Source organism: Monoraphidium neglectum, assembly GCF_000611645.1.
Source record: "Monoraphidium neglectum strain SAG 48.87 unplaced genomic scaffold scaffold00086, whole genome shotgun sequence".
In the NCBI taxonomy this organism is placed as follows: domain Eukaryota; kingdom Viridiplantae; phylum Chlorophyta; class Chlorophyceae; order Sphaeropleales; family Selenastraceae; genus Monoraphidium; species Monoraphidium neglectum.
The window spans coordinates 31297-42196 of record NW_014013542.1 but is presented as its reverse complement, the minus strand read 5'-3'; the positions used below and the strand labels follow the sequence as shown (position 1 = coordinate 42196).

General features: G+C 66.5%; 4 protein-coding genes across 4 annotated transcripts in view; 2 read left to right on the top strand and 2 right to left on the bottom strand.

Annotated features, from left to right (window-relative positions):
* Positions 1–227: 227 nt before the first annotated feature.
* MNEG_0943 (hypothetical protein) lies at positions 228–862 on the top strand (the record flags this gene model as incomplete). Its single annotated transcript, XM_014050581.1, has 3 exons — positions 228–264; positions 507–594; positions 781–862. 3 exons carry the CDS (start codon positions 228–230, stop codon positions 860–862), a joined length of 207 nt encoding a protein of 68 aa, XP_013906035.1.
* An 838-nt stretch (positions 863–1700) lies between these two features.
* Positions 1701–3217, bottom strand: MNEG_0942 (hypothetical protein; the record flags this gene model as incomplete). The annotated part of the gene is made up of 7 exons (XM_014050580.1): positions 1701–1944; positions 2072–2115; positions 2240–2283; positions 2408–2433; positions 2671–2753; positions 2897–2980; positions 3173–3217. The coding sequence occupies 7 exons, from the start codon at positions 3215–3217 to the stop codon at positions 1701–1703; spliced, it is 570 nt and encodes a 189-aa protein (XP_013906034.1).
* A 165-nt stretch (positions 3218–3382) lies between these two features.
* On the top strand, positions 3383–6249 carry MNEG_0941 (Uncharacterized protein ycf36; the record flags this gene model as incomplete). Its single annotated transcript, XM_014050579.1, has 8 exons — positions 3383–3434; positions 3716–3945; positions 4165–4275; positions 4593–4724; positions 5001–5075; positions 5294–5414; positions 5701–5790; positions 6116–6249. 8 exons carry the CDS (start codon positions 3383–3385, stop codon positions 6247–6249), a joined length of 945 nt encoding a protein of 314 aa, XP_013906033.1.
* A 1765-nt stretch (positions 6250–8014) lies between these two features.
* The window catches only part of MNEG_0940 (DNA helicase II / ATP-dependent DNA helicase PcrA), a gene marked incomplete at both ends in the record, with an annotated part of 15631 nt that continues 12745 nt past the window's right edge, over positions 8015–10900 (bottom strand). Inside the window, 5 exons of the mRNA XM_014050578.1 lie at positions 8015–8266; positions 8573–9359; positions 9662–9868; positions 10182–10320; positions 10695–10859. Of these exons, the coding sequence (XP_013906032.1) occupies positions 8015–8266; positions 8573–9359; positions 9662–9868; positions 10182–10320; positions 10695–10859 (1550 nt within the window). The remainder of the gene's footprint in view (positions 8267–8572; positions 9360–9661; positions 9869–10181; positions 10321–10694; positions 10860–10900) is intronic.

Here is a 10900-nt window from a genome sequence, read left to right as displayed (position 1 = left end):
TCCACCCAGCAGCAGCACGTGATAGGGATAGTTGACAGCCCTCCCGTCACGAGCAAGCAGACGCCAAAGGGGCTCCCGCTGGCGCTTGCAGCACTAGCTGCTGCTGCAGTGGCGCTCGCCGTTTTCAAACGAATGAAGCAGCGGTGCGATGCAGGCTGTGAATCGTGTGCACCCAACCACCGCTTTGCCGCCGCCCTCTCCTGACAGTATCCTCACATGCACGCAGGATGTTCTTTGGCGGCAGCCGTGATCCGTTCGAGCGAGGTGAGCGCTGGTGTATGCACAGCGCGCGCTGCAGTGAGGTGTGGCAATCATGCGAGCTGGCACACTCCCCGCCACACAGCAGATGCGCCACGAGCATAGCCAGGGGCCGCCGGAGCGGTGAAGATGCGCAGGGCGCGCTCCAGTCGGCTCCCCATGGCGGCCCCGGTCGCTCCTTGCAACCCGCGCCCGGCTTTTGCCGTCCCCCCCCGGCCTGCCGCGCTCCTTCACCCGGCCTTGCACAGAGGTCCTGCGTAATGTCAACATGGTGGCGGTCGACGAGCTCAGCGACGAGGCCATCGCAGCTGCCCGCGCGCGCCGCAGCCGGGAGAGGTGGGCCGAGTGCAGGGCGGATGAGGTGCCCGGCAACCCCCCAGCAGTGCGTTGTTTGGCGGATTACGCGCCCAGCAACCCCTAAGCAGCTACGCCGCAAGGGCTGCATCGCCCAGCTTCTCATTCAGCCCGGGTACGGCTGCTCAAGTGCCGACCACGTGCCGTGGCGTCCCCATTGCTGCGCAGCGCGTTCCTCAAGCTTGACCTGGAGGAGGTGGAGCTGCCAGAGAACCACCCCTGGGCTGTGAGGAGGCCGGTGAGCCTCTGACAGGGCTGCATGCGGGCCGGGCCGGGCCTGGGCGGCACCATGCAGCCGGGCTCTGGGGCTGTGCGCATGCGGCATGGGAGCAGGATGTGCCGAGGACCGGGGGACGTCTGCCATCTGGGCACGCGCACCAGCAAGTTGTTATTGCAAGCCAGCCAGCTAGCCGCGTGCAGGAGTGTGTGAGTGTGCTGTGGGCGGTTGCCGGTCTGCGTGTTGCGTTGAGCAGAGGGCCAGCTGCAGACATCTGCCTGTCCGGCCATCCTTTGCTGAATCCTGCACCAGGTGTCCCAAGAGCAGGAGGCGGAGATAACCGCGCGCCTGCAGGTCCGCCGCGGGCGCAGGCAGAGTGAGAGCCGGGACGCTGCTGGGGCAGAACAGGCTGGGGGAGCGCGCCGGCGCCGCGTCGAGTGACAGCAGTCGGTGCAGCCTGGGGGGTGCGCGTGTGCTGTGTGCGGCCACTGGACTGCGTGTCGTATTGAGCAGAGGGCAGGTATAGGGGCCTAATACCACTATTTCACAATAGCAGGTGCAGTGTGCTCTGCCAAAATTTTGTTATTGAGTACACTGCCTGGGTCATGCTCATCTGTCTGGGATGCTGAACACTGGGAATCGTGCTGCTGGGCTGATGCCTGAACGACCGTCTTGTGCATGCGCACACACCATTGTAGATCACTTTCATTTGTAACATTTCGCTCGGTTTTGTTTGCACGTGTTTGCACGCAATCAGGGTCCTTCGTCATACAGAAGCATGTACAGCAAAAAACGGAATGACAAGGCATGATTGCCGGCAAATTGATCAGAGAAAGCATCAGTCATCATATTGTTGTCACTGGCGCACAGGTCAGCCGTGGTAGTCTTGTCGCTGCATGGCCGCCACAGCTGCGTCTCCAACCGCTGCTCGCAGCCCATTGACCACCCCGTCTGCCAACCCCGCCCCCGGCCCCGCGACCTCCGCCGCCGCGCCCGCGGGGCGCGCCGCCGCGCTGCGCAGCGGGCTGCTGGGCGGCGCCCAGTTGTGCTGCGGCGAGGGCGAGGCGGCGAGGCCCTCTTGCTGACGTGCCGCCACCAGCGAATACAGCAGCGGCCTGCGAAACAGAGCAAGGTGCATGGTGAGCTGTGGGACAAAATAGGACCAACAGCAAGCTTGCACGAGCCAGAAGCGCAGCACAAAAAGATGAGAGCACTGTGCCTGTGTGCAAGCCCCACACTCACACTTTGGCGCTGTGGGGCGTGTGGGCCAGGTTGAGCTGCTGCGACTGCGTGGGTGGACGGCGCAGGCATGCGCGTTTTTGGCAAAGGGCTGCCTCCAGGCGCGATGCCGGTGACGATGGCGGCTGTTGCGCGGCTACACGAGTTGCTATCTCCGTGGCTGCGACTCACCAGGAAAGAGCGGTCGAAAGGCCGGCTGGCCGGCTGGCCGCTCTCTGCAAGCCGAGCGTTGATGGAACATAGTGTCATGCATTGATGCGAGGAGGGGACCGCCTCAAACAGCGCAGCTGATGGAACGAGCGATGCAAGAATGAAGGCGAGGTGGCGGTGCGCGCACACCTGGCAAGAATACGGAGAGAGTTTCCCTGCCACAGAGGGTGGGACGTGGTATGGGTGATCTTGAATGAGCGACAGGTTTGTGGCAAAAAGCAAGGAGGTGCGAGAGGACTGGTTGAAGAGACCTGCGCTGCAAAAACCAACACGGCTACCAGCAGCAGGGGTGACAGGCCGCGCGCTGAGCGCCTGCCGCCCCTGGCACGGCCCCTGGCTGCGATGCTGCGGCGACAGGGCGCCTGGCCGCGCCGCGCCTTGCTGGTGCGCACCGCAGCCCGTTGAAAATGAGGTACTCTCGAATCAGCTCGTTGACTAGGAGAGTCTCGCTGCTGGGCTCCGGCCGCAGCGCATCCTGCGGAGCGTGCCGCAGGAATGCGGCGGCGGGGGCGGCGCTGCTTCACGGTTGCCGCACCAAGGAGCACGCCGCTGTGGCCGTTTCTTGGACGGCCCGTGCGCCTGAAGAGGCGTCCGACGCAAGGATTCAGCGTTGCGCACCTCCGCAGCGCTCAGGGCGCGGTATGCCTCGGCGCGCGCGTGCGCCTGCAGCTTGCGCAGTCCGCCATTGCGCTCCATCGCGTCCTGCAGCGTCAAAACAGATAGGGCCAACGCAGCAGGCCAGGAAGGTGTGCTGGGCTGTTGCTCGTTGGCACTCCAGGCGTAGACGGTTTTTCCTGAGACGCGCTTGGCCCGTTTTGGGCTGCTGTCTGTCAGCCGGATGTGGTGCGCTCGGGGATGACAAAGCGTGTGTTAATTGATGCTAGTCACTTTTACCTTTAGAGCATCCTTGAGCTCTGCCACAGAGGAGGACGCCGCCATGGTGGGCCGACGCCCGCAGCAAGAGCGCGTGCAGGCAGTGCTGCTCCAGGAACGGCGTGCTGGCCACCAGAGCTCAAAAAGGCGCTTTCTTCAGCCAGACCAAAGAAAATGAACTCGCAGGCACCTAACAGCTGTAATGTAGCCCTCCCAGCTGTTGCTTTTGAAATGCACGCCGATCTTGTCGCGCTGATCTCCAAGCACTGCCTGCAGATACAAGGTCAGCATCACAAATTGCACGAATGAGAAGCTGGTTTCCATCACCGTATGGGCACAACTTCGGAGGAAGTCATCGCTAGCCACAGAAGCTGCCCGGCACCATCACATCTGGCTCATGTGGCTGAGAAGCTTGCTGCCGCGTCTAGTCCAAGGGAGGACACTTTAGCGCGCCTCTCTTGCTCACACGACGTGCGATGAAGGCCATTGCATCGGGGGCACCGCAGGGGGGCCTATCATTGGCACGCGGGACGGTTCCTCTGTGCAGGGCATATGGGTACCCAGTGATTTTAGCACGGGTAGCGCGGGCAGCGGACTGGCAGCAGCGGCGCCACAGCGGGCATGACAGCAGCAGCACGAGCCGTGGCGCATCGGTGGTCGCGGCGCGCTCGTCGCGGCGAGAGCAGCAGCAGCAGACGCAGACGGCACTCCAGGAACTGGAGATTGCCGTGCCCAAGGAGCAGCGGCCCGTGAACGAGCTGGCGCAGCTCAAGGAGGCCTGGCTCTACTCGTGGGTGCGTTGCCAGGGCCGTCTGGCCGCTGATCGGGCTGGCGGTGTCATGGCGACGCACTAGTTTCCGCCGTCGCTCGGCCCCCGCACGGCATTCGCAGCTTGGCCCCATTTGGTTTTGTTAGCACGATGGCACCGCGCTTCTTATCTCTACATAGCCAGGAGCACGCTCCGGCCCCTGCCCCCGGGCACGCCCGCCCCGCGCCCCCGCCTTCTATCGCAGGCCACCCTGGAGCAGGGGGACTACATCAAAAAGCTCGCTACGCTCTTCGGCTTCTTCTTCGCAGTCGTAGGGGGTCCCATCTCCTACGTCACGTTCGACCCGGCCAAAGACGTGAGGGCGATCGCGCGCCACGCAAGCTTGCCGCCATCCGCGCGCGTCGGTGGCGCAAGCACTGCTGCTGCGCCGCTGCCGGGCTTCCAGCTTGCGGAAGGGATGCTGCCGCAAGCGTGGCGCTCATCCTAGGGGGCAGAGTTGCTAGCTTGTATCAGGGAGGCGGCGGCAATTGAGGCAGCGCAGCGGGCCTTGCAGCAGGCCTCCAGCCTTTCGCCCTCTCCCCCTCACTCTGCCGGCCCTCCTCAAAGCCGTCAGCAGCTACCCCCACAGCACAGCCGCTCACCGCGCCGCGCGGCCCCTCACGCGCCCCGCAGCCGGCCGAGTTCGTGCTCAGCGCGGCGGTGGGGTCGCTGGTGGTGGTGTCGATCGCGTGCATCCGCATCTACCTCGGCTGGAAGTACGTGGGGGACCGGCTGTTCAGCGCGGCGGTGCCGTATGAGGAGACGGTGCGCGCAGCGCCTCGTGTTCACGCCTGTGTGTGTGTGTGTGTTTGTGTATGTGTCGCAGGGGGTTTGAGGTGAGGCCGGCGCTCGGCTGGTCGCGCGATTCCGCGACGCAGTCGTGAGTCGCCTGAGCGGCGGTTGGTGCAGGGCTGTGTAGATTGGGTGCTGCCTGGTGAGACAAGGCAAGCGGCACGTGGCTGCAACACACGTGTCGTGCGCCCCACCACTGCGCGCGTCGCCGACAGCTCCGGGCCTCGCTATTCGTCCCCGCCGCCGCAGGGTTGGTACGACGGGCAGCTGTTTGTGAAGCCTCCGGAGATCCTGGGGCGCGACAGGCTGCTCGGCACTTACCAGGTGCGGCCAGGAAAATAGGCGGCGCAGCTGGCTGCGGCTTACTCGCCCGCGGCTGCAGCGGCGCCGGCCCCGCGGCTGGCCGCCGTGTTGCCGGCGCCGGCGGGCCCCGCAGGCCGCGGCTCAGCGCCTGCATCGTGAATTCCACGCAGCGGCGCCGCGCGGAACGCCTCGCGTAACGCCTCGTCACCCGCCCTCAACCCAATGGCTCCCCGCCCCAGGTCCGCCCTGTGCTGGCCAAGCTCAAGAGCACGCTGGTGGGCAGCGCTGTGCTGCTGCTGGCGGCCACCCTCCTCCTGAGTGGCCTCATCAAGGCGCACTCTGACGAGGACGGGGTCTACGGTGGGTGCGCCAGCAGCAGTGCGCCTTGCCTTGATCCAGCCGGTCGCTGTTGATTCAAGGGGTTGAGAGAGGCCAGCAGAGCAGAAAGGCAGCAACCAGCCGACCTGTGTGAGGGACAGACATGGTGTATAAGAGGCCTCCTGTCGCACGTGTCCCTGCCAATCGCTGCAGCGGTTGGCACCTGCTGTGGCGGGCCTGGCGTTGCCGTGAACGTGTCGGGCTGTGTCTGCCAGGACGTCCAGTCTCGCTCCCTCCCCACCTCCTCTTATGGCCGCGTGTGCCCCAGGTCGTGGCTCCAACAGGGGGCCGCGCCAGGTGACATCATCTGGTGTCATCTACTCGAAGCGCGTCACGGACTTGAGCCAGCTTGCAGGGGGTGGGTGGCTGGGCTGAGGTCCAGGGATTGCCTGTGGGGCGAGTCAGGGGTCGGGTGGAAAACGGGCCTGGAAGGGGTGCCTTGCACGTCGCCAATGGACGTCGAGCAGCCAGAAAGGTCGAACCTTGCCGCGGGCCCTAGTCAAGGCATGCACCGAGTGTTCCTCCCATGCTTGTCGCGTACAAGCGGACAGATGAGCCGAGACGTGTGTTTGCGGCATGGTGCCGCCTGACAGCCTCCTGCGTGAGTTTCTCGTGCACCTCTGCCTCCCATCCCGCGGCTGCGCCGCCATTCACCTTGTGGCCGCCTGCTTCACACCTCGCAGACGACCAGCTGGCGGCCGAGGAGGCGGCGGCGATGGCGGCGGCGATGGGGAACGCGCCGGGTTACTGTGCGGACCGCGTGCTGCGCGCCGCCGCCGGCGGCGCCAACTGCCCCAAGTTTTTTGATTTCAAGTAGATGGTCGAGGGGGCCTGCCGCCACGAGGGGACTTTTCTGGGCTGCTGCGAGTGAACAGTCTTCCGGCAGGCCCTCGCTGCAGGCGAGAGCGAAATGCTGCTTTCGCAGCCGCGAGCGGCTGCGCATGGAGACGTGCGGCCTCAAGGGGCGATGCCGGGCTACCTTAAACTTTGAGCGGAGCGCGTTATGCTGCACGCCTGCCGTACACGGCTGAAGGTGGCGTGGAAGGCTGCTATAGTTGCCAGCACTGAGGGGGCGGAAGCCCATTTGCCCTCAGTGAGTCACACCATAAATGAAGGCCCCTGTCTTCCCCAACCCGGCCGCTGCGCCCCGAGCCCTGCAAAAGCCGGTTTGTTGCTGTGCGTGCCGCAGAGAATATGTTGACTGGGCGTGTAGATGGTCTGTGCCCCAAACCGTGCGTGCTGTCCATGTTGCGTTCGTCTGACAGCTGCCATGGCAGCCGCGGCCGCTCAGTTGGCGCTGCGCTGTGGCTGGCGCTGCATTGGAGAGCCTTTTCTGCCGGGCATCGCAAATCAATTGGAGCGTGCGTCGCGTACACAAGGGGGCCCGGAGTTCGGCGGTTCGCTTGATGCCGCCCCACGACCCGCGGCTGTTGGTAGGGCGGCCACTACCGTCTGCTTGCTTGCTCGCATGTGCTGCCACAAACTGCAAAGAGAGCGCCTGGTGGGCTGCGCATGCAGTGCCTCTGTTGCCGCGGCGTTCCGCTCTTGTTTCGGCTGCGCCCTTCTGTGAAGCGTGTGCCGTTGGCGACAGGGGCCTTGGATTCAGAGCTGCATGTGATTGCTGCCAGTGGTGCGTGCGCATGTGCCAGTCACCTTGAGGACTGCACCTGTGTGTACATCAGGCGAGCCGGAAACCTCACCGGTGGACAAGATGGATCGAGCGGTTGGCATAATGAAGGTCATGCCCGTATTGTCAAGCCACGTGGCAGCTGTCCTGACACATCACACAGACATTACGAGAGGCGTAGAGCGTGCATAGTGTAACACTCTGGCAGCTCTTGGATTGGCTTGAAGGAACTTTGGGTGCTTGCTGTGACTTCAGCTTGTGTTGGGCGGCAGCACGAAATAAGGGAAAACAAGGCATCCTGCATTACCGAGCCGAGAAAACATAGCCCCGCACCATTAGCGTCGCGAGCAGCCCAGCGGACGGGCAGTTGCGCACGCTCGGCTATGTCACGCGGCCACGCTGCCAACAGGCCGCCCATGCAGCTGACCCTCGGCTGCCCGCTGGGGCCGAGCGAGAATGCGCGGCGGTTGCATACGCACTCGCGCCGTTCGAGCCTGGGGGCCAAGCCAGAACGTCAATGCATGCGCAAGGACAGCGCAGCAGCACCTCTGAACGCGGTGGTGAGCAAGCGCACAGCAACACCACCAGACACGGCGTAGCCACCTGGATTCGCGCGCGCCCGTGCGGCTGGCAAGGGGGGACGCGAGCTCGCGCGGCACGCCCCTTGTTCGAAGCGGCTCCGAGCGCCTTGGCGGCGTGGGTGCGCCTGCGGAGGCCCCTGCGGCCTGCGAGCGCCGGCGGTGACCTCGTGGCTGGCGCTGCACAAAAGAAAAACGACCTCGAAACACAACCGGTCACAGCTGTATAATGAATGAGATAACAGGCAAAGAGAAGGTAAAAGATTTAGCAAGGTCCAGCACAGCGTCTGCCACCCTGGCCCGCGGCCGGCGCGCGCACGGCAGCGACGAAAGGCCCCGCCGACGCCGCGCGACGCGCGCGCACACGCGCGCCCCCATCAGCAGATGCCGTGCGCCGCGAGCGCCTCTGCCAGCGCCGACACGCCCGCGTCCCCGCCTGCCAGCGACGCGCGCCCGCGGGCTGCGCCCTCCAATGGGTCTCCCACCGGGACATCCACAAAGCGCCGTGGCTGCCACCTGGCGACGACGGGGTCGAGGCAGCGCCAGGGCGGGAGCGGGCGCCCCAGGGCTTCGAAGGCGGCGCCCATCTCCGAGCAGAGGGCCTCGATTAGGAAGAAGAGGCGCGACTCCTGTGTGTTGCGCGCAGGGGCGGTTTGGCGGTTTCCTTTGCCACTTCCAAACACCACAACAGGGGAGAGGGGTGTGAGATTCACCCCAGCAGCGGCGAAGAGACACGGGAGCGAAGCACGCGTCCCCGCTGTGCCCAGATGTGCGCGGCTTGAGACGGGGTCATAGCTGAGGTGCGCAGCCAGGCCACGCGTTGAGAGAGATCTAGCCTGCGGAATTCATCACGGCTGCAACCTGCTTGCCGCGCCGGACAGGCGGAGCCTGTCAAAGCAGCAGGCGGGCCCGTGGGGGGTGGGGTTCGCGAGCACCTGAATCACCAGCACGCGGGGCAGCGCGGCAATAACGTCTTGGTAGCGCTGGTCGGCAGAGGGCAGCGCAAAGTGCGCGGCGAATTCCGGGTCCACCACTATCGCCGACGCCAGCTCGTCCGGTTGCTGCACCACCAAAAACGCGTGGCGCCCCGGCGGCGCCGGGGCGGCGGCGGCGGCTGCGACGGGCTGCTGCTGGGGTGCGTTGGGCGCCTGCTGCTGCTGCTGCTGCTGCTGCTGCTGCTGCTGCTGCTGCTGCTGTGCCACGGCCATCGGCGGCGGCTCGCCGTGCTGCTGCTGTCCTGGCTGCGGCTTTGATTGCGGCTGCCCCGGCGGCTGCCTGGCTTTGATATCGTTATGCACCTCTTGCCCCTGCTGCCCCTGCTGGGGATGCTGCTGCTGCTGCTGCTGCTGCTGCTGCTCCTGCTGCTGCTGCTGCTGCTGCTGCCCCGCCTGCACAGCACTGCCGTTGCCCCCTTGCGCCGCCGCCGCAGCCGCGCAGCGCACGTGCACTACGTAACCCAGCCGCGCCAGCCGCACCGCCAGCCGAGGCAGCACCCGCTGCGGCTGCGCCGCCGCGGCCGCCGCCCCCGACGCCTCCGCGTCGCCCCGGCTCCCGGGACCCCCGGCGTCGCCCGGGGGGCTGCTGCCAGTGACGCCAGCCGCCTCTGATTCGAGCTCTGATAAGATGAACGAGCAATGAGATGCGATGCTGCTCTCCAGGTGGCACGCCGCCTCGCACAGCGACGCGACGACCGCCGCCGGCCGCAGCCGCAGCAGCTGGGCGCTGCGCGTGTGCGTGTGTGGGTAGCGGGGGTAAGCATGAGCCGCGCCGGCGGCTGGGCGCGGCGGGCGGGGCGGTGGCGCAGGGCCAGCGGCCGGCGCACCGCACACATTATCCTGCCGCCCAGACGATGCGCTCTGGCGCTGGATTCCGCCCAGCCCGGCTGACAGGGCGCCCCTCCGCGTGCAGCTGCCGCAGCTCTAAACCCCTGCCTCAACCCCTGCCCTGTCTCGCCCCTGCCCCTGCTCCTGCCCCTGCCCCCGTGGGCAGCCCCTTTGCCACGGGCACCCCCGCCCCCCTCTCACCTGCGACTCAGCATGTCCTCAGAGTCAGTGAGTTCGATGTCAAACTGCAGCACCGAGGGGTCCCGCTTGTGAGACTGGATGCGCCGCAGCAGGCCGCCGGCCGCGGCGGTCAGCGACGCCGCCGCGCCGCTCACGGGGCGCTCGGCGGCGCGGGGGCTGGGGGCGGGGGGCCCGAGGCCGCCGGAGCTGCCGCCCTTGGTGGGGGGCCTGCGGGGGTTGAAAGACGAAGGAGCGCCGGCGCACCCTTTGGCTGGTCAACGCGCACGTGGGCCTGCCACGGCGCAAAACGGCACAGCGCGGCGCCAACGGGGCCCGTCCACCACGGATCCACAAGACCCAACCCCATGCGATTGAAGAGCACCCTCCAGAGCACAGATGCACGCCGCTCAGCCAATCATTTGCCATCACCCGCACAGCCCCCAGCGTCCTCGCCCCGCAGCCTGGCGCGGCCGCGAGGACGCCGGCCCCGCGGCCCGGCCCTCTCGGCCTAAACGGGTGCAACGCACGCGCCCCGGCTCACACTCTGTATTCGCGGGTCTTCAGGGCCTGCGCCACCACCTTCAGCTGCGCCGCACCAATCCCATTGCCAGCGAGATGCACCTTTTTCAGGTGGCGGCAGGACGCCGCCGCCGCGGCCAGCGCCTCGGCGCCCTCGTCGCCTGCAAACGCACGGCGCGCGTCGGCGTGGAGGTGATCTGGCGTCAGGGCCCCGCCGCTATGCTCTCCAGCAGGTTGCGGGCCGACCTCGGCCCAGGCCTCAAGCGGCAGGCATGAGCACTTGGGGTAAAAGGGACATGCCGCCGGGCACGCGCCGCTCGCAGGCGCCTCGACCCTCAGCCGCCTGGTTGCGAGCGACACAGCGCGCGCCGCCGCTGCCGGCACCCCCACCAGACATCCTGTGCAGCCGCGGCCCCTTGCCCCCCCTGCCGCCCACCATGCGCGCCCCGCCGACCCCGGACGTTTTGACGCACCAACTCCTCGCTGACCTACGCCAACCCTCCAACTCCCAAACCCAAAGCCCCGGACCCCGCACCTATGCAGTTTTGGTTCAGGTTGAGCTCCGCCAGAGCGCTGCTGCCGTTGCCGCTGAGCGCCTGCGCGATGGCCAGCGCCCCCGCGTCCCCTATCTTGTTAGAGCTCAGGTCAAGGCACAGCAGGGTGCGGTTGGAGGAGAGACCGCCAGCCAGCAGCTCCGCCCCTGAATGAGTCGGCAGCAGCAATCACGGGGTAAACGGGGTC